Genomic DNA, 22,600 nt, shown 5'->3' with positions numbered 1-22,600 from the left:
CTCTTTCTGTTTAAGAATCTGAGGTCTGTCAACATTTGTTGAAAGGACATATGAAGAAAAAGGATTTGACTGTCATTGCAGATCTCAAGTGTATATAGCTCAGTGAGTGTTTGCAAAGTGAATATAACTTTGTAAAGTGTCACCCAGATCAGAAAGTAGACTCTCAGCCAGCACTCCCTTCCAGACCCCTGTCAGTTTTTACCCCTCCCCAAAGATAGCCACTGACCTACTTCTAACACTAAAGGTAAGTTTTGTCTTTTCTTGAACTTTATGTAAGTAGCATCCTTTGGTAGATCATATCTCTGTGTAAGTCACTCATGGTATCACATATAGCAATAGTTAGTTCATTTTCAGTGTTGTTATGGTATTCCATTATGTGATTACACCATCATATGTTTATCCATTTTACTGTTGATGGACATGTGGCTTGTCTTCATTTGGCTATTATAAAAAGGGCTACTATAACATTCTTGTATATATTTTTTGTTGAACATATATATATGTGTGTGTGTGTGTGTGTGTGTGTGTGTGTGTGTGTGTGTGTGTGTGTGTATTTTGGTGACTAAATACCAAGGAATCAAACTGCTGAGTCATAAGATCTATGTTCAGCATTAATAGATTTATTAATAAACAGCAACCTGGAAGAACAGCACAGGGCATGAGAATTCTGGTTGCTCCTTAGCCTCAGCAGAACTTGGTATTATTGTCCCATTTTGTTTATTTCTATTTAATTTTAGCCATTCAGATGGGTTTGTAGTGGCACCTTATTGTGGTTTTAATTTACATTTTCTTAATGACAAGTGAGCTTGGGCACCTCTTCATATGCTTATTGGCTATTAGGGTATCATCTTTTGTGAAGTGCCTGTTCAAGTCTTTTGCTTGTTTTATATTCTATGCCATTTTCTTATTAGTAGTTAAAAGTTTTTTGTATATATTCTTGTGTTAGTCCGTTGCCAAACCTTTATCTTTTAACCTAATGCTGTTTTCTAATGATTGGAGCTGTTTCATTAATATAACTCACCAGCATTTGCCTTTTATGGCTAGTCCTGTATAAGTATGCTTGCCCTGAAGGTACAATGGTATTCTCCTGTGTTATTGTCTAGTGTTTATTGTTTTACCTTCACACTAGGTCTTAGGTTTAATTGTCTGCATGAAGTTGATATTTATGGGTGTGTGTGATATAAGGTAGTGGTTTCCTTTTTTCCCCATATGGCTGTCCAGTTGATACAACGTCATTTGTTGTAAAGACCAACATTTTCCCACTGCTCGTTAGTATCTCCTGTCATAAATCAACTAGTCATATACATGTGGGTCTGTTCCTGGACTCTGTTCAGTTTCATTAATTTGTTTGAGTCCATTGTACCAGTACCACACTATCTTAGTTATTGTAGCTTTATCCTACTGACTTCTGATAGTAAAAGTCTTCAGCTTTGTTCTTCTTCAAGACTGTCTTGAATATACTTGGTCCTGTGTATTTCCATATAAATTTTAAAGTCAGCTTATAAATTTCTACAAAAAAAATACCTGCTAGGATTTTTATTGGGTTTACATTGTTCCTCTGGATCACTTAAGGGGGAATCAACATATTTACAGTATTGAATTTTTCAAGTTATGAACCTAGTATGTTCTTCAATTAATGTAAGTCTTATATATCTATCATTAGACCCATTTCCTGGAATTGCTATTATAGATGCTATTGTTTATTAAATTTAATTGTTTATGATTGCAATGTAGAAATGCCATTAATTTATGTATATTATTCCTGTATTCAGCAACCTTGCTGAGTTCAGTTATTCGATCTCTGTCCTTCAAATTCTTTTTAACTATAGAAGTAACTGAAGTTTGTTGTTAAACAAAAATCAGTAATGTGAAAGGAGAAAGGAAAAATTCCCTCCCTCCCCAACCCCATTCTCTATGTCCACACATACTCTCATAAAAAATAATTAAGAATGAGATATTATACTTGCTCAGAGGAACCATGAATCATGATTAAATCTGGCATTCAGTTTTGAGCTTATATTTTAAATTTCTTTATCCATGACATCCTGGTCCTGAGGTATGAGTTTTCCTGACCACCAGGCAGGCACCTGGAACTTTTTTGACTGATTTGTAAGCTGGCTTACTTTGATTGAGCCGCCAGGGCTTCCAGAGGGAATTCCATTATTTCAAGCAGTCTGTATTTTTAATTTGGACCACCCTAACAAACTCTGAATGTGGCAAGAAATTCATTTCACTGTTTTCATGTGAACCTTTCTTGTGATTGCTTTGGGATATATTTAGTTCACTTAATGATATATTGTAGGTCTCATTCTGTGTTCGTACATGTAGATCTATCTCATTCCTTTTAACCCATTCTGTGTTGTATCCAACGATACAGATACCATAGTTGATTTAACTGGCTCTCTGTTGGCAGACATAGATTGTTATCTGGTTTTTTACGATTTTATCTAGTGCTGTGGTGAGCACCACTTCTGTTTATACTAGTGGACTTGCATTGGTATGTATTTTATTTATTTTTTTAATGTTTAGTTTTGAGAGACTGGGGAGGGAGGGGTAGAGAGAGAGAGAGAGGCAGACACAGAATCCAAAGCAGGCTCCAAGCTCTGAGCTGTCAGCACAGAGCCCGACGCAGGGCTTGAACTCACAAGCCGTGAGATCATGACCTGAGCTGAGGTCGGATGCTTAACCGACTGAGCCACCCAGGGGCCCCCGTTGGTATGTATTTTAGATGAGTTCCCAGCGATGTGATTGCTGAGTCAAAGGGTGTCAAATGTAAATACACATTACAAACTTCTTTTTTAAAGAAATCTTTTTAACTTTTAAAACACGTTTTAAAGTTTAATAACAGTCTTAGTCTAAAAAAATGTCATTATTATTCTCATAGATACTGCTACTTCTCACAGTTTAAAAGAATGTTGCGGATAGTCTTTTCTCCTTAGCATCATAGTTTATGACCAGAAAGTAAATGAAACACTGCTGGGATGTTATTGCAGAAGGAAGCTTAAAATCATCTTGTCTGACTCCCTTGTTTTTCTTATTGAGATATAATTCATATTTAACACAAAATTTACCATTGTTAAAAACAGTTTAATTCAATGACTTTTAGTTTGTCTGCTGTATTGTACAGCAATTACCACTAGCTAATTCCAGAACATTTTCATCATCACCAAAAGAAACCCTGTACCTATTATCATCATTGGCAATTCCTCCTTCATTCCCAACCATCACTTCTGTCTCTATGGATTTGCCTATGTCAGACATTTCATGTAAAAGGTGTTATACAACGTGGGGTCTTTTGTGACTTGCTTCTTTTACTTAATATAATATTTTCAAGATTCATTCACATTGTAGCATAAACAGTACTCCGTTCTTTTTTATGACTGGATAATATTCCATTGTATGGATATACCTCATTTTGTTTATCTGTCAGTTGATAAATGGATATTTTGGCTCATTCACCTCTGTGACTGTTATAAATAGAGCCACAGGGTGTATTCATGTGCCAGTTTTTGTGTGAATATGTATTTTTAGTTCTCTTGGCTGTATAGCTAAGAGTGGAATTGCTGGATCATATGGTAATGCTATTTTTAACTTTTTTCAGGAACTACCAAACTGTTCTCCAAAACACCTGTACCATTTTACATTTCTGTCAGCAATGCATGAGCATTCTCACTGCTCCACATTCATACCAACACTTACTTCCTCTTTCTTTGTTTCATCTTAGTGGGTATGAAGTGGTATCTCGCTGTGGTTTTGATTTGTATTTACCTAATGACTAATGATACTGAACATCTTTTCATGTGCTTACTGGCCATTTGTAGTATCTTTGGAGAAGTGTTTATTCAAGCCCTTTGCCCATTTGGTGATTGACCTGTTTGTCTTTTTATCGTTGAATTCTAAGAGTTCTTTATATATCCTAGCTGTTAGATCTATATTAGATATATATGTTGCAAATATTTTTTTTCATTCTGTGGGTTGTCTTTTCACTTTCTTAATGTGTCCTTTGACATACAAAGATTTTAATTTTGAGAAATTTATCTACTTTTTCTTCTGTTGCTTGTGCTTTTGGTGTCACATCTAAGGAACTGTTGCCCAATCTCAGGTCACACAGATTTACAGCTATTTTTCCATCTAAAAATTTCAGGGCTTTAACCCTTATGTTTAGGTCTTAGATTCATTTGAATTTTTGTATATGGTGTGAGGTAAGAGTTCAGCTTCATTTTTTTTACATGTGGATATGCAGTTGTCTTGACACCATTTGTTGAGCATTCTTAGCACCCTTGTCAAAAATTAATTAACTGTAGATGTATAGGTTTATTTATGGACTCTTCCATTGATCCACATATCTATCTTTATGCCACTATTATGTCCTAATAATTGTAGTTTTGTTGTATTAAAATCCGGAAGTGTGAGTCTTTTAGCTTTGTTTTTTTTCAAGATTGTTTTGACTATTCAGGGTCTGTTGCGTTTCCTTGTGAATTTTAGGATTAACTTGTTCATTTATGCGAAACTGGCACTTGGAATTTCAGTAAGGATTGCCTTAAACCTGTAGATCAATTTGGGGACTCTTGCCATGTTAACAGTCTTCTGATCCATGATGTCTTTCCATTTATTTAGATTTCCTTTAATTTCTTTCAACATTATGTTATAGTTTTCAGCATATGACTTTTATTACACTTCTTTGGTTAAATTTATTCCTGAGTATTTTATTTTTTGGTGCCTTTATAAATAGAATTGCTTTATTAAATTCATTTTCAAATTGTTAGTGTTAGTGTTACTGTGTTACTGTGTTATTGTTATTGTTACTGTCAGCAGTTGTCAGTTTTTCTATGTTGGTCTTGTGTCCTTCAGCTTTGTTTGAAGTCATTTACTAGCTCTGATAATTTTTTTGTGGATTTAGCATTTTCCATATATATCACATCATCTGCAAACAGAGGTGGTTTGGCTTCTTCCTCTCCAATCTGGATGCCTTTTATTTCTTTTCTTGCCCAGTTGCCCTGGCCAGTACCAGACAGGTCCAATGCTCTAGTACATTGTTGAATAGAAGTGGTGAGAGCAGGCATCTTTTCTTATTCTCGATCTTAAGCAGGAAGTGTCTAGTCTTGGATTATTGAGTATATTAGCTGTGGGTTTTTCATAATGCCTCCCCTTTTACTATTTTTTTTAAGTCTATTTATTTTGAGAGAGAACACAAGCAGAGGGGAGGAACAGAGAGAGAGGGAGAGAGAGAGAGTCCCAAACAGGACCTGCACCGTCAGCTCAGAGTCCAGTGCGGGCCTCAAACTCACAAATCGTGAGATCACGACGTGAGCCGAAATCAAGAGTCAGATGCTTAACTGACAGCCACCCAGGTGCCCCAAATGCCTCCCCTTTGTTAGGTCAGTGCCATTCCCTTCTATTCCTTTTCTGTTAAGTGTTTTTAGCATGAAAGGGTGTTGGAGTTTGTCAAATGCTTTGCTTGTTCTGCCCTCTTGACTTTATAGATGAGATGGTAGGTCCTGTTTCCCTGTCCTCAGTTGGTTGGATGTGCGTGCTTCTATTACCTTGCGCAGAGACTTGCTTTCCTGACTGTGCCCAGCCTGGCAGTCCCTGCTCTCCATACGGTGATTTGATTGAAGTGCAGCTAGTGCAGCTAGTGGTTGGCATGACAAGGAAGCCTCACGCTCCTGCCTTAACTTCCTCACCCTCTCCTGGCAGTGCCAGCCTTGTGGAGAGTGTGTCATGACCCTGCTGGTCGTCTTCTGCTGAGATCACGTGTTGTCTGCTTCTTTAAAGGCACACTTGCCAGTTGTCCTCCCACTTCTGATGCACATGCATTAAAAGGCAACCACTGTGGCCCCATTGTGCACATATAAAGACACTACTTTGTGGGGCCTGGTACAGGCGTAGAGAGAGCTGTTGATGCCAGCTGATGGCTTCCAGCCCCTCCTTAGCCGTCATGCCTGTTGCACTGGCCTGTTTGCTCCTGGCCTGCTGCATCTTTGGGAATGCGTGCTTTTGGCCCCTCTGGAGTCATGGTTATCCCCCAGGTGCTGCTGCCCTCCCTTGGGTTCTCAGTAGAGCAGCTGCTTGAGAAATTGCCTCTCCTAGCCTGCAGTTAGCAGCCACTTGTTGAGCGGATGGCCACTGGGATGCACCCAACTGGGCAAAGGAAGGGTGCCCTAGCCTCTCAGTAGCCGTAATTAATTCCAGGCAAATGAATTTATTTCTGGTGTTAGCCAGTAAAAGCTTATTGGGCGGGAGCCATCAGGTTGCTAGTCACATAACCAGTGGGTCTGGTGATGTGCCTCACTCAACTTTAATGACCGTTTCTAAAGTACTTGTCCTTCTTGTCAGCACCACTTACGGGGCTTATTCTCTAAGGCATTTATGTAGCCTCAGTTGTCTAGACCAGGAATGTATTTGGAACGAGTGAGCCTGTTAAAAGTAAAATCAGAACATGTCACTCCTGTGGTCAAAACCCCCAAGTAGGTTTCCTTCACACTCACACTAAAAGCCTTCTGCCTGAAATGCATGGTCTGATGTCTGCATGGCTCCTTTCCTCACTACCTCGTTAGTGAGGCCTTCCCTTCCCGTCTTATTTAAAATCCTAAATATTCCCTCCCTCCTCCCCCCGCTCTACCCGGGGTCCTTCCCTGTTTTATTTTCCTCCAGGGATAATCCCCTTTGGGAATGAAGGTTCCACCAAAGACAGACTGATTTATACATGACTTTTCCCAGCACCTGGCCCACTCAATATATAATTGCTGTGTGAATGGGTGGATTTTATCCATTCTGCAAATGACCAGTGCTCAACCTAAGAGCATAGTCATTTTGCCCCACAGTACATGACCAGTCAGTGGTGGACCAGACACTGGAGCACTCATCCCTAAAGCTTCTCAGTCAGATGCCTCAGCCTCCTGTGTGAATCTCTTCGGAAGGAGAGCTCTCCATTCTTTCTCTGTATCCTTTCCTTCCTTGGCACCCGCCAGAAAGTCAAAGCTGTTCTGTGGGAGGATGTTATTGACTATATGTAATGACTGCACGTAATAATCGTCTATTTTGATGTGGCCTGAAGATGAGAGAAGGATGCCTTTGAAGAGCGTTCTTTGACCTTTGCCTCAGTCCTGGGCCTGTCCTCTGGGAGATGGCAGCTGCACCTCCACTGCTGTTGTTGTGTTTATTTTTTTTACCTTTTTTTTTTTTTTTTTTTAAACCATATACTCAAATCTTTCTCTGCTATGACCCCACAGAAATTTGTTTCTTCTCCTTCCTTTGGTCTATTCAGGGACTTAATCCTCAGGTCTAGAAGATTGTTCACTTCAAGAATCATTTTAGGAAATAATCCCATTGGCGTTCTTAATGGTGTATGTTTGTTCCTGTTCCTAAGCCCCCTCCTAAGCCATGTGAGTGAAAAAGAACTGAGATCAATTTGTCCTACAGAAGTGGAAGTGTCTGTTTTTCTTGCTCCGCCTACAGATCATCAGAATGGAGTTGTCTGGCTTTTCAAGGTGCATAGGGACAGGAGGTCCTAAAAGGGAGCTCCTCACCTTTTCTCCCCACAATCAGCATTATCTTCTTTTTCTCTCCAGGTTGTGTCAACGCTGCTCATAAACATAATCCCAGAGGACCACATCCCACTGAGCTTATCGGGAAAGGCGAAGATCAGTGGCAAAGCCTGGGTGCAGGAGTCTCCTAGGCCTGTTCCCGGCTTTAACCCTGACTCAATGTGCGAGTCCCAGGTCTGGCTGCCTAGCTGTGTGGGTTGGAGACATCTAGTCCCAGTTTTAGGCAAATTGATTTAAAATGGAGACAGAGAAAGGGGACAAGCCCATAGAAGTGGGCGTCATGGTTCATAAGAGAGGGCCTTGTGTCCGAGTTGGTGTCAGTTTTTAGTTTTAGAAAGAAAGGGTCAGAGTTCATCACTAGCATTTGACCCTCAGTATAAACCTCACAACCCACTTGAGGAGTAGAAGGCCTCCAGACTCAACTCTGCAAAACTTGGAATTGCAGAGCCTGAGCTTTCCCTTGAGGCTCCTGAGTGGCTCGAGATCACAGACCGACCAGCTGTGAGGTTGCACACTTGCCAGTTCCGTGGCTAAGGAGCCAGGCCTTGGGGAGGAGGCCCAGGGCAGTGGAACCTGGGCACAGTGCTCCTGCAACAAGCAATAGTGGCCCCACACTAAAGAGTTCCAAGCCTTAAGTCCCCGGCTCACAAGTGCTTTGTCACAGGGTCTAGCAGACATTCCATTTCAAAGTGAAGCTGCCACTTTGCTTTCCTTTTATAGATCATATGCTTAATGCATACTCCATTATGTACCTAGCAGTCCTTCCTTTAATTAGCTTCTAATGCTTTATCCCAACTTTATAGAAGTACAGAAGTCTTAAAAGATGTTAGAAAGGTTATGTTGTTCTTACTTCTAGGGTCCAAGGGAGGGAGTACCTAGGCCAAGGTCATGGTTATGAAGTTTACGCTCTGGATGCTCTCATTTGTAGTCACAAGGGTACTTGACCTCAAGTCAGTATGGGCAGGGTTGTGGTGTAAGAGGACATGTAAACACTGAAATGTCTGCACGTGTGTGTGTATATAGTATAGTCTCTGGAAAAAAGTAATTTAAAAATATTGGTCTATATGTCCTCATCTCCTTTATTTGGAAAAAATACGTTAGGGACACCTGGGTGGCTCAGTCAGTTAAACATCTGACTTTGGCTCAGGTCATGATCTCACAGTTTGTGGGTTTGAGCCCCACATCAGGCTCTGTGCTGACAGCTCAGAGCCTGGAGCCTGCTTCAGATTCTGTGTCTCCCCTCTCTCTCTGCCTCCTCCCCACTCACAGTCGGTTTCTCTCTCTCTCTCTCTCTCTCTCTCAAAAGTAAAAACTAAATTAAAAGAAAAAATATATTAGTTCCGTTTATACCCTACATCTTTCCATCAAGGACTTGAGGCAGGTTACAGTGGAGGTACATACACAATAAGGTTAATAAAACACAGAGAAGGGAGGGGGTGGCTTACACAGGAGGTGTCACCTCCACTCCAGCGTTGGTGTTGTCCCCTGCACAGGTGATCATCAGAGAAGGGGAGCTGCTCTGTGGGGTGCTGGACAAGGCACACTATGGGAGCTCTGCCTATGGCCTGGTCCACTGCTGCTACGAGATCTATGGTGGGGAGACCAGCGGCAAGGTTCTCACCTGCCTGGCCCGCCTCTTCACCGCCTACCTGCAGCTCTACAGAGGTTTCACCTTGGGTGAGTGCTGGGCGTTTGGCCCCGCGGCTCCCTCTCTCCTAACCAGCACGCCCATCGGGATGTCTCCCTGACTCTATTAGCAGCCTCCAAGGGAATGGCCAGTCTCCTTCTACAACTATGTCTTCACTTGACTGCCAGCAGCATGACACAGACATGTTCCTTCTCGGTGCTTTCCACCACTCCCTGATGGCCAGCATTTCTTCACCCTCCTTGGTCCTTATTTCCATTCTGTCCTTTTCTCCACCCAGCCTTCATGGTTGTCTATCCCTGACACTGATTTTTCACACTCGAACCCACCTCCATTCTTTCCTGTAAGCGTCCTTCCAGAATTCCTTGGGCACTCCATGTTCCAGAGACCACCTTCTTCCCTACTGTCAGAACTGCCCACACTTCCCAACACAGCTGAGGCATCGGTGCTGTTGGAAACACCATGTTGGGGCAGACCTGCTGGGGTGATCCTAAGATAGGAAGAAGAACTCCCTTGTCTCCTCCCTGGAAATGAGCACACACCGTTTGAGGAAGTTGGCTCTGATAAAGACAGCAAGCGTGCTGTTATTGTCTATGCCTTGGGCTTACTCAGGGTGGTGCGTCTCCCAAGGACACAGAGTGGAGTCTGAGCCCTTCTGCTTTGTTCCTGTGAGGAATACGTGACATGCTGTGTGTTGAGCCTGAGCCACAGTGAGTGTTAGCACTGTCTAGTTGGTGATTAAAGTAAGACTCTGTGCTTTGCAGACTTCCTTGTGTGCAGACATGGTGGGAATCCCATTGTGGGGCCCATGGGCCACCTCAGCTGGAGCCTATTCACTTGCCTGCAGTGGGGCTCGCGTGGTTATATGATAGATGTTCATTGTGGCAGAGTAGAAATAAATACAGACATGATAGTGACCGAAAGTCACCCAGCATTCAAGCCATAAGCAATAACCACTAATATTGATTTTATGTGCGTCTTTCTAGACTTTCCAATATAAACGCATTCAGAGAAAAATGGGATCCTACACTACACAGTTTTTGTAACCTTTTACTCCCCATTTTGGAATGTATTTATATACGTTCTTTTGGACAGGTCCTACATCCTCAGGTCTGTGGCTACAGATTATTCTAGTTGTGTAGATGTACCATAGTTTATTTAACCAGTCCTGTAATTAGACATTTAGGCTCTTTTCCTGGTTTTCACTTTATTGCCGGGAATCCCGTCTTTAAAAATGAAAAGTAGCGGAAGATGCCACACCCAGCTCACGATGAGGACCACACCTAACAAGCCGTGCCCGCAGCACTGCGTAGCACATGGCACAAAGAGAATTCAGCCCCCAGATACAAAAGCCTCCCAGAGACCACGAGACAGAAAGGGAACAGGGCCAAGCTGGGTCCAGCTCTGAGGGAAGGGCGAGCTAGAGACATTGCCTTCCGCTCCCGCCTTCGTAGCCAGAGGTCAGTGAAGGGACAGCAAAGTGGCCCGGAGCTGACCCCATGAAAGACCCGCTTTTGTGGTTACGGCTTCCTCACAGAGGGACTTTCTTTCCTCCCTTACTTGTATGTGTTCTTCTGAGCCCCTCAAGCTTCCAGAATGTTGCATTGGAAATTCCAGCTGTTTTAGCTCAGCTTCTGAACAGTGTAGCCATTGTTTGTCTTCCCATTCAGACCTTGGCTGAGGGACTTTTGAGCCCAGTAGCGCTCGACAGATAACAGGCAGCAAGTGGTTAAAAGATGAAGTAGGGGGAGGTCCCGCCTAAGGTGAGGAATTCCTCAGCCCTTTGGGGCCAGAATGACAGGTTTACCGAAGCGACCCAGGCTCCCGTCCCCCAGGCTCCCGTCCCGGGGAGCAGCCTGCAGTGATGGGCCCTGTCACCCGGGCTCAGGTGTGTGCCTGCACACACACACAACCATGCAGGGTGGGCCCTGTGATGTGTGCCTGCTGGGAATCAAAACCAGGATGTTCTTTCCCTCCCTGTCTTCTTCCTCAGTTTTCATCCAAAACCTCGTCTTCACCCCAGCCCATTCATTCATTCAACATGTATGTATTGAGTGGAGTGCAGTCTAGCTGGTGGCTAAGAGCACAAGTTTGACTTGGCCCTGGGTTTACTTTTCTGCCTATGGAACATTGGGCAGGTAGCTCAGGTTTGAGCCTTAGTTTGACTATTTGTAAAATAGGGCTTCGAATGCTTAGCCTCTGGGAAGCACTTAGGAGATGGTGGCAATCTCTTCTTAATAACTATGTCAATATTGTCATCGTTATTCTTGTGCTTCCTGTGTTTATGGAACCGTGTGCCGTGCCCTGACCTCCCCAAGCTTACAGCCTGGTGAGAAGTTAGGCCCGGTCCCCCGAGAGTTTGTCTGTCTCACTTCACAGGCGTGGAAGACATTCTGGTTAAGCCGAAGGCGGATGTTAAGAGACACAGAGTCATTGAAGAGTCCACCCACTGCGGGCCACGGGTGAGGAGGGCCTGGGAGGCTACAGCCTACTGCAGAGGGTCGGGTCTCCCATGGAACAAAAGCCACACCTTCATCCCTTGGCTGCTGCCTGTGACGTGTTCCTTTTCTCATCCTAGGCTGTCAGGGCTGCATTAAACCTGCCAGAAGCTGCGTCATGTGACGAGGTCCGAGGGAAATGGCAGGATGCCCATCTGGGCAAAGACCAGAGGGATTTTAACATGATTGATCTGAAGTTCAAGGAGGAAGTGAACCATTACAACAATGAGATTAACAAGGTTAGTCCAGCAGCGTGTGCACTTATCACCACCATTTTGAATGCTGGTTTTTAAAAAAATTACATTTTGCTTCTCACTTAGGGCCCTGTGGAGCACTTTGGCTCTTTAACAGCTGACTGGGTGAGATGTGAGGTGGGATGTATAGAATTCATCATTTTGAAGAGCCAAGGGCTTTGTGCTCTTACTCGGTTAATGCTGAGAGGGCATGCTTTGCACTTCTTTTTCGTTTTAAATGTTTGTGTTTTGGGGTGACTGCATCCATGGGGACTGAAGAATTCCTCTGGGGCCACTGTGGTGGAGGAGCAGAATGAAGGACCAAAAATACTATTGCCACTTAACATGGAGGCTGGGGGTGAAAGCCTGCGTTCAAATCCTGTCTGCCATGTGCTTGGTGTGTGACTTAAAGGCAAGTGATGTAAGCAATCTGTGTCTCGGTTTACTAGCCTGGAAGGAGGGATATGAGGAACACTTACCTCACAGCATTGCTGAGAGGATTAAGGAGCTAATCTACACTATGCTCTTGACACGGTGGGAGCACTCTGGAAATTCTCCAGAGCCCCTGTCTGCTTTTCCACCAAGCCAGTTCTTCTACATCGGAGAAAGGAGAGGGAAGTCCCTGCACAGGCCAAGACCGCGGCCGGGGCTCTCCACCATCTTGCCTCAGAGCTGGGGCTTCCAGTCCTGCAGCTTGAAGGAGCCAGCCTGGCCCTCACCCTGCCTTCTGGACCACAAGGCCCAGCCTGAGGGGGAGAGGGAGAAGCAAGGCCATTGCTCAACAACAGTCGGTGTTTGCCTGGTGCCCTCTGAACTGGCTTCCAGGATCCCTTAGCCTGCCAGGAATGCAGACCTCTCGGTACAAGTGCTGTCCCTGAGAAGTTTTCTTCGGAGGAGCCTTCCCAGCACTGCTCCGAGAATCTGGAGGCCCAGCTTCCAGGCTTGACTAAGAATGCTGGGGTGTGGTCTCAGAAGCACCTCAGAATCGCTTCTTGTCCCACCAGCAACTCTCTTCCCACTGCACACCCCCCACTCCCCCCGCCCCATCTCTCCTACGTGGGTCTGGGTCTCTGCAATCCTAGTAGAAGCTTAAATAGACTCTGAGCCCCTCCCAGCGCCTCCTCAGGCTCCACCTAGAGGGTTTTGCTCATGTCTGCTGGCCCTGGAGGCAAGGCCAGACTCCCACGTGGTACTAGGGCAGCATGTTGGTAAATGTGAGTGTGTCACGGGCATTGGTCCTCACTGCCAAGTGTGCAGGAACTGAGGCTGTGCTCTGCTGGGCAGATCCACAAGGGTATCACCTCAAATTTTCTTTTTAGCCAGTTCCTTTTTAGACTCACCAACTGGATATGCTGGCCCCTCTAGTTCTCCCTTTTTATTCCCATTTGCCAGTGGCAAGAGCCTTGAGCTTCTTGGCAGAGGGTGTCAGGAGGGTGCAGCACGTGGGGGCCCTCATCGTTAGACATGTATCTAGGAGTTCTAGCAAAAAGGATGGTTGCCAAATGAGATTTCTTACCTTGAGTGGGATTTGGCCCTTATCTCTAGATAAATAGTCTGAATTTATTGCTTCCGTATCCCAGGTTTACCTTGTGATTTGGGATTTCAGATGGGAGTGAAGTCACTGACTTGATGTCTTTATTTAATCTGCAGGCATGCATGCCATTTGGCCTGCACAGACAGTTCCCAGAGAACAACTTGCAGATGATGGTGCAATCTGGAGCCAAAGGTTCAACTGTAAACACCATGCAGGTGTGAGCAAAGGCGGACTGGCTGGTTTGCCAGAGGGATGGGATGATTGCAGGAGGCAATTTTCAGATTTCTTTCTGATTTTAAAAGGGTCCATGTTGCCATATAAAACGTGGCAAGTACTAAAAAATATAAAAGCATATAGAAATTAGTACCGTTAGCACATCAGTGTTAGAAACAAACACAGATATAAATGTGTGCGTGTGTGTAATCAGTCTTATCTGAGGTCCTGTCATGGTCTGCTTTCTTCATTTTTTAGTATATTGTAAGCACTGTCCTAGAGGTTTCTTTACCCTTAATTTGAGGCCCGTTACCTCCTCGGGGTCCTGCAGTACTTTTGTAGCATGTTTGCAAATGTTAACATTTCTTTTCAAAGTCTTGATGACAGTGTAGAGCAGTGTAGGAATGGGTTTAAAAGGCTGAAGGCCTCAGCAAGTCCCTTGACTAGAGTGAAATCCAGACACATTGCCCTCCTCCCCACCCCCCACCAAGAATATTAATAGGTGGTTTTATTTTCTTTTGTCCTTAGAGTCTAAGGATTACAATAAGTTACTTTTTCTCGTGGGCCTCAGTTTCTCCATTAAGGCCCTTAGGTCCCTTCTGGGTATAACACCAAATGGTTCTGAGACATGTCTTCTTTTGCAAACATCGCCCATTTACAACTGACCCCAAATACTAAAATCTTGATCAGTCAGCAATAGGAATGCGTAGTTCTCTTCTTGAAACATGAGCGCCTTTGGTTAGTTGGAAAATCTAGTTTGGCCTTCAAAATCCAGTTTTCACGCAGCTTTTTTTCGAGAGCAAGCCCTCCCTCCCTCTGCTAGGAAGCAGCATTAACACATGTGTGGATCTCTCCTTTGGGTTTCCTTTCCTCCAGATCTCATGCCTGCTGGGCCAGATTGAATTGGAAGGTCGGAGACCCCCCCTGATGGCATCTGGCAAGTCACTGCCCTGCTTTGAGCCTTATGAATTCACCCCCAGGGCTGGCGGCTTCGTCACTGGCAGATTCCTAACTGGTATCAAGCCTCCTGTATGTATTTTGGTTTTTCCTCTTGCCTCTTCTCATTGCTAGGCTCAGTGGTAGGAGGCTTGTGACCTCTACCAACAACTTGGAACAAGGACAATCGAGTAATAAATGCCAAGCCATTTGTTGCTTTCTCACTAGACCCTGTGGCCCACAGGGACAGTATGGATACCACCCTGTCATGTTCAGCATTATAACACCAGAGCTTTCACAGCACCTGGAACATCATGAGTGCTAAGTGTTTGCTGAAAAATGAAAAGATGGGTAAGACCGATCCTAGGTCTGCCTTTTCCTGCCATATGCCCTCTCTATGCTGTCTTCCCCACTTTGAAGGCAGTTAGAGAGGGGATGCCCCTCACCAGGGTGCCCTCTGTTGCCAAAAGGAACATCATAGAGATTTATTTCACACTCCACCCCCACCAAGAGTACCTCCCATGGCTCCTCCTTCACGGTGGGAAAATTGACTAGCTGTGGCAAATGTCTAGTTCTTGGTCAGCAACAGACTTCTCCCCTAAGAAAAGGTTTTCTCCTCACACTTGTCAGAAATGGCTTTTTGAATGTTAGTACCTTTTGTTCCTTGGTTAGTGCATCTCTGCAAGATCAGACAACTAAATCCAGGTCGTGAAGAGGACCGGCCTTTCGTTTCAAGGCCACCAACTGCTCCAAGGGCTCATCAGTCCCACATGGGTTCTCCAGTGACCATCCATGGCCTCTGACAAAGGATGGAGGAGAGATGATACGGACCAGAACTTTTTAAACTCTGGTTGTGACCCCTTAGTGAATCATGAAATCACTGTAATAGATAGTGACTGTCATTTCTTTGTAATAAAACAGAACAGGGTAGTGAAGAAAACATTCAAGTAAGGGATAGGACAGTTTCCTAAAGTTTTCCTTTGAGTTTTCTATCTGTATGTCCATGTTTGCTGATTACTATCATAAGTGTATTTCTTGTGGTGAGTTAGTTAAAACGTTTGGAAAAGACTGTGTACCTCTGATAACACTGTTGGAAGCAGAATTCAGGGATGTGGACCGAATGGAAGAGTGATAAAGCCCAAGTGCCATTTCCATTTGGAAAGTGGGGTGTGCGGTGTGGGATAAAATACTGAGGGTGGAATGCATGGGTGCAGGTGGAGCTCCTGGCAAGGTAGGGCAAAAGGTAAGCCACAGGGGAGGGCAGAAGCCACTGGGGCCATCGGACCTGTCTGGGCTGAGAGCCACAGGAGATCCGACTAGGCTGCCGGTGGTGCTGTTGGCCTGCACCACCCTTCAGGAAGCACCCTTCCTCACGGCCACCTCTGGGGCCCGGCCCCGCATCTCCCACAGGAGTTCTTCTTTCACTGCATGGCAGGGCGAGAGGGTCTGGTGGACACCGCCGTGAAAACCAGCCGCTCCGGCTATCTCCAAAGGTAAAAAGCACCTGCTCTGCCCCTATTAGACGGGGTCTGTGTCCCAGGACTAGTCACCTCCATGTTGTCATCTTTCACATTGTCGGTGATGGTTCACTTATAGTCCCTTTGGGTGAAAAAACTTTTTAAAAATGGCCATGGGTGGCCTGGGACAGAAAATGCAGATAAGCTTCCCCTTCTAAAAGATTGGTAGAGAGTGAGCTCAGAGGTTTATACGGAGGGCCCCTGTGTTCTGTGGACGCACACCATTCCCCCCCACCCCCTCAGGCCTGGCTCTAAGTCCTGTTCTCTGGGAACTCGGGTGACTACCCCACAGGGAGGCAGAACTCCTTTATCCTGCCCTCAGAGGTTTTCCTGTCTCTGCTCCAGCCTTGTCCTCTCTCCTGCTGCTATGTTCCAGATTCCCCAAAGCGGCACTCCTTGCTATGGTCCCCTCCCCCTTGACTGCCAAGGCTGCAGCCCATGGGGTTGGGCCAGGAAAGGGAAGGGTGGGTTTGGGGTGGACAACCCTGGGTGGTGGGGCAGCAAGGAAGCCATCTGCCGAGCTGGCGGCACCATGTGGAGAGCCAGCATTCAGCACCGCTGGGCGAGTTCCCCTCTCGGGCATGGATCACACAGCCGTTTCCTTCCCTGAGCAGGGGTTACGCCCCACTTCCCATTTCTTAAATCGTTCAACAATACGTGTATAACATAGAAAAAGCTAGAAAACAAATGATCAAATAAGTCTGGGGTGAGGGGATCCTTGTGTGGGGTGGGAGTCCCTGAGGCCAATTAGATAACACTGGGGGGGAAGATGTGAAGGGTCTTTGTTGGAACAGAGGAGCAGCCACCATCGGAGTAAAGTACATAAGCCTCCGCGAGCTCCATCTGCCAGTGGAGGGTTGTGGTGGGGAGGTCCCGTGCAGGGCTTCAGAAAGGATGGATCGGAGGAGGCCAGCCTGGCTGTGGTGGAGTTCTAGCCGGACGTCGGAAGGCTGCACCCCAAGAGTGGCCATGGAAAGGAAGAAGCCGTTGTGAAGACGTAGAGCAGCTGGCTGAAACGCAGGAGGAAGAAGCAGAGAGGCAGCAGATAAACCTAGTTGAGTTTTCAGGCCTGAGTGGCAGCTCAGAGACACAGTTGACAGAGAAGAGAAAGAAAGTATGTGTGGCGTGAGGAGTCAGCAGGAGGTTATTCAAGCAGCCATGTCCCGTGGACCTTTAAAGACAAGGCCTGATGGTCAGAAGAGGCCTGGACGCACAGCCTTGTGGGGCCGTTGCTGGTGCTGAGAGCGGGGCCCTGCGGGCAAGGAGAGCAGAGCAGAGGGCTCCAGACAGCACCTGCAGCATTTGCAGCAGAGGGGAAGTGGTGCTCAGCACCAACCTCACCAGGCCCTGGGCTGGATGCCAAGAAGACAGTGGTGACTGACACTGAATTCTGTCCTTGGAGCTTAAGGGAACAGTGGCTCCTAGAAAACCTCCTGTTAAGGTGGCAGGAAGAGACAGGGGCAGAGTGGCCAGAGGTAAGCTAAGGAGCCAGTACCAGGTGGTAGGAAGAGAGATTGAGGGAGACAGCTGACTACTGGGAGCACTGAGGAAAAAAGGCACCAGGTTAGGGTTAGCACATCAGCATTTAGTTCCTAATGTGTCCTTAGTTTCCCTGGCAAATATCTGGACTAACCACACTGGAGAAGCACTGGGTGGGTAGCAAGCCCTCCTGCCTTACCTGCCTTATGGACCTACTGATGCTGGTCCTTGGGGAGCTCTTCAGTGCAGGGGAGTGAAAGGCAGGCAGCAGTCCCGGCTGCTGGGGCTGGATATGGGAGCCAGGGCCAAGCAATGGCAGCTAGCCTCTCGCGCACGCGGCTGCAACTTCCTCCTCCCAGAAAACTATCAGGAAGCTCCCTGGTCAGGAGCTGCTGTAGCACAGAGCCTGGGCCATCGGAGCCTTGCCCAGCTGCCCTTTCCACCGTCCGCTGCCCTGCTCTCCTTGCAGGTGCATCATCAAGCACTTGGAGGGGCTGGTCGTCCAGTATGATCTGACAGTCCGCGACAGTGACGGCAGCGTGGTACAGTTCCTGTATGGGGAGGACGGCCTGGACATCCCCAAGACACAGTTCCTGCAGCCCAAGCAGTTCCCCTTCCTCGCCAGCAACTATGAGGTAGTTGGCCTGATCAGACCTGGTGCCTGGAGGTGGTGGGGCCCGCAGCTGCATGTGGGCCTTGCACCCTGAGCTTTGCCATGCAGTGAGGTGGCTGTTGAAAAGCAGAGTGGGAAAAGGTTTATAAAGCACCGGTTGATGCCTTAAAACATTTGACATTTTCATAGCCCCTCAGGGGACTTTCATCACATGAGATAGCAGAAACACGTGCACCTCTGGAACAACAGCTACCATCTGGGGGCATTTGCCACGTGCTGGGCCCTAAGCTAAAGTGCACTGTGGGCAGCGTGTGCTTTTATCCTCACCACAACCTGGGGAAGTAGGTATTCTTGTCCGTTTTACAGCCGAGACCATGAGTATCGGAGCTGAAGTGAATAGCTGCTGTGTGGCAGGGCCAGTGTCTGGACCCAGGCGTGTCTGACACACAGGCTGGTGATCTTCATACCATGCCTTGCCACTCCCAAGAATGACCATCACCATTAACTGAGTCGTCACCTATTTTGCAGTCCGATACTGAAACCACCGGGACCTGCACATGGTCATGCAGCAGATGGCAGTGTTGAAGGTTGCACTCCGGTGCCAGCTCCTTTCTCTTCTGGTGCCTGTCCCACAGCTTTGGCTATCACTTTCTCTCCTCCTTTCTCCCTAGAAACTCCCCTGGGTTCTGCAGGGGCTCTGAACATGCTGGGATGTACCCTGTTATCCCTGCAGCTCCTGAACCACCAGCTCCCAAGTCCAGGATACACAGTGAGGGCCCTGTTTAGCAGCGGGTGCTCAGCACCTATTAAGGCGTTGTGAAACCTCCACACGTCTTGGGCCTGTGAAGTTGTATGACCTGGCCCTGTGTCATGCCCTTATCTCTTTGGTCTTATGTCTGTAGTTTGTTTGTCTGTCTGTTTAGGTGATAATGAAATCGAAACATCTCCATGAAGTTTTATCCAGAGCAGATCCCCAAAAAGCTCTCCGCCACTTCAGAGCCATCAAAAAATGGCAAAGCAGGCATCCCAACACCATGCTGAGAAATGGCGCCTTCTTGAATTACTCACAGAAGATTCAGGCAGCCGTGAAAGCCTTGAACCTTGAGGGTGGGAACCAGAATGGCCGCAGCCCTGGGACTCACCAGGTGACTTGGGGGGGGTGACTGTGTCCCCGGTGCCTGGAGCATATAGGCCTCAGGGATTGAAGAAATGGGTTGTTTTCTTAATAGAAGGTATAATTGTGTAATATGGCTTTCTTCACTGTTAGGAAACAAATGGCCCTCAAATAGGAACTGAAGGAGGGTACTCTTCACAAGGGTGTGGGCCGGGTTTGGGGAAACCGATTGGGGCTGGTAACTTGGGTGCTCACCACCCCAGGTGGGCAGGAACAGGGAGAGTAGCCACCAGGAGTGGAGAGGGTAGCTGTGGGAAGGCATGGCCTACTCAGAGGCCCCTTAGAGAGGGTGGGGGATAAATGCCCAGCATTGCTCTCCTCCCACATTCCCCTCTGCTGCTGGAGCCTCCCGTTAGGCAAACACAGCTGGGAGCCAGGAGGCAGGGGAACACTTTGAAGCAGTTGCTGTGGGGTAGCTTTGGGGCATCAAGTGTGTGAAAGCCTGGAAGAGGGACAGCCGTGTCCTGGTTTGCCCTAGGATGGTCCTGGCTTTGCCTTTCAACCTAGCGTTATTAATGATAGTTCCCCATTCTATTCTAAAAACATTCCGGTTTGGACAGTAACTTTCCTGGTCACCCTGCCTGTGTTCCAGTGGGCTGGGATGAAGACCTCGGAGAGTCATGGTCGGGCTCGTGCATGCCAGGATGGATTCTGTTTTATCCCTGTCCTAAATGTTGGGGTGGATTTCTCATTGTCGTCTGGTTCTGTCTCCTTCCCCTACTCTCATTTGGAGCCAGTGCCTTTGATCCTCCTTACCCCACTGGATGTCCCAGGAAAGACAGGCCCATTCCTCGTTTCCCCCCACGTGGCTGAAGCCTTTCCTTCCTTTCAGATATTGAGAATGTGGGGTGAGTTAGATGAGCAGAGTCGAAGGAAATACCAGAAGAAGGCGGCTCCTTGTCCAGACCCCAGTCTGTCCGTCTGGCGCCCAGACATCTACTTTGCATCAGTGTCGGAAACATTTGAAAAAAAGGTGGATGACTATAGTCTCGAGTGGGCATCTCAAGCAGAGAAGAGTTATGAGAAATCAGAGCTTTCTCTTGACAGGTAATGGCATTGATTTGTCACAGGGCACGTGCAGAGGGAGAGTCTACGTCTCGGGCCCCTTCCTTACCTACTCTGGAAGGGAGGGCAGCCTCCTGAGTTCGAGCCTCCAGGAGGAGGGAGGGAAGTAAAATAGAAAGGACACCTTGCAGGCCCAGAGGGCTCCAAGACAGGCAAGGGCAAATAGGCAGGAATGGACACCCCTGCCTGGCCCAGGACAGAGAAAAATGCTCTCCTGGGTGGAAGCTTGCAGAAATGACTCTCTCTTGAGTTTGGTGTGGTGGCCATGGCTAATTGAGAGTCAGGGAATCTGCTCGCCATTCAGCGGCTTCTAACTCTGACCCAAGGCAAATCATTCTCTGCCCTGTGACCCTATGGCTCAGCCTTTCATGAGGGGTTGGATCTGATTTACTCTAATACTCCTTTGAGCCTTGGATTCTGAAGTCTTAAGAAAGAAGGAGCATGTGCACTCCTCAGCTTAGACTCGTTCACCAATAAATAAATAAATAGACAAACAAACCAACCCTGTGGTCTAGGCAGGTGGGAAGCTAGGCAGGTACCAGCACCGAGCCACATCAGGTTACAACATCAGAAGCACCCCCAGGGAGGCCTGCTGCAAGGTTGGTATTGGAGCGGTTGTCAGGGGATCCTTTGCACTCAGCTCGCCGAGCCTGGCCGGCAAAGCTGGAAGCCCTCCAAGGTGTAGGCCCTGGCCCGGCTGCTTGGGGAGACTAGCCGAGTCCAGGAGTGTGGCTGCAGACGGAAGTTGGGAATCGGTAAAGGCAAATGAGCAAAGGCAAATGCATGAGTGGAGGAACCAGAGGGGAGGAGCAGGGCTCTCTCTCTGCCCTTTAATGTGACTTCTCTAGTCAGGCCTCAGAGAGGCCCGGTCAGAATAAATTATGCTGGGTTATCACAGCTGCCGGCAGGGCTTTCCCTGAAAGAGTGAGACCCTGATGCCCTTGTCCCCTTCACCCTTCTCCCTGCAGCTCAGGACACTGGCTCTGTACCTTCAGAAGGATGGGCAGTGCCGTATTGGGAGTGGGGAGAGATGAACCCTGGGCGGGGGGGGGGGGGCATCATTTGGGTTTGTAGGACCAAGATGGGGAGGTGATTCTGCCTCAGTGGCATTCACAGGGGACCTGTTAGCAGGCATTAAGCTCTGGGTGAATCTCTAAAGTTCTGGAGGTATTTGAAGGTTCTTTTCTGTCAGGAAGACTGATAGGTACTCAGACCTCACTGGTTTGAAGTAACTGGGAGAGACGACATGGCGGGTTAGAGGGAAGTCTCATTTTTAAAAGGAACTTGCTTTGAAATGTAGTGTTACTACTTTTTCTGCGTTCACATGTACGTCCAGTTAGTCTTCCTGTGTCAAGCCCCTTCCTGGTTCCATGTGCTGGGGAAATACAGTGTCCCTATGACTGTTCTAAAAGGAAGAATGGTTAATACATCACAAAACTGTATAGCGTGCGCACTTCCCATGTGGCCTGGAGTCGTTTGCACCGAATAAGATAGCAATCCCCCCCTTCTTCCCCCACCCCATACAGCCATAATAGTTCAGTGAACCCCTTCCTAGTTCATACAGGGGGGTGGGGAGAAAAGAATGGAAGGAAAACGTGAAGAGCGAGCTCAGAAATACTCACTGCTTTGGGGACTCACGGTAACTGGTGCAGAGTGGGAACTTGGTGTTCTCGGAGCAAACACGAACGGTCCGAGCATGGATGTCTAGCACTTCAGCCACCCAGCTGAGATCTGTACTGCATAATTTAGGACATCCCAGGGTCACTAGCAGGATTTGAAGGATTAGGAGGATCATTTGCCTAGGGAAAACAAGCCCAGAAAGAGGGAGAGCTAATACTCCATGCACCCTGGCTTTGGGTGGTGTTGACAGCTGCTAACAGACAGACAGGTGGTGTCTGTGCTCCTAGCCGTGCCCCCCTCTCTACCCCATTCCAGGCTGAGGACCCTGCTGCAGCTCAAGTGGCAGCGCTCACTATGTGATCCGGGTGAGGCCGTGGGCCTACTGGCTGCCCAGAGCATTGGGGAGCCCTCCACACAGATGACCCTGAACACTTTCCACTTTGCTGGCAGAGGCGAGATGAATGTCACTCTGGGCATTCCGAGGTACGGGGCTACATGGGTGCATAGCGTGGGATCTTTCCTAAGC

At 47.1% G+C, this 22,600-nt stretch overlaps 1 protein-coding gene across 3 annotated transcripts in view; it reads left to right on the top strand.

Annotated features, from left to right (window-relative positions):
- Positions 1–22,600, top strand: part of POLR1A (RNA polymerase I subunit A) — a 76,182-nt gene that overhangs the window by 38,530 nt on the left and 15,052 nt on the right. For all 3 annotated transcript variants that reach the window (XM_042932907.1, XM_042932906.1, XM_042932908.1), the window contains 11 exons: positions 7,572–7,721; positions 9,041–9,224; positions 11,572–11,654; positions 11,771–11,929; positions 13,574–13,672; positions 14,547–14,699; positions 16,017–16,099; positions 18,072–18,237; positions 19,139–19,360; positions 20,222–20,436; positions 22,390–22,557. In XM_042932907.1, the coding sequence (XP_042788841.1) occupies positions 7,572–7,721; positions 9,041–9,224; positions 11,572–11,654; positions 11,771–11,929; positions 13,574–13,672; positions 14,547–14,699; positions 16,017–16,099; positions 18,072–18,237; positions 19,139–19,360; positions 20,222–20,436; positions 22,390–22,557 (1,682 nt within the window). The remainder of the gene's footprint in view (positions 1–7,571; positions 7,722–9,040; positions 9,225–11,571; positions 11,655–11,770; positions 11,930–13,573; positions 13,673–14,546; positions 14,700–16,016; positions 16,100–18,071; positions 18,238–19,138; positions 19,361–20,221; positions 20,437–22,389; positions 22,558–22,600) is intronic.

This window comes from Panthera leo, chromosome A3 (genome assembly GCF_018350215.1).
Source record: "Panthera leo isolate Ple1 chromosome A3, P.leo_Ple1_pat1.1, whole genome shotgun sequence".
Lineage (NCBI taxonomy): Eukaryota > Metazoa > Chordata > Mammalia > Carnivora > Felidae > Panthera > Panthera leo.
The sequence above is the reverse complement of the archived record's forward strand: the minus strand, read 5'-3'. Positions and strand labels throughout refer to the sequence as shown.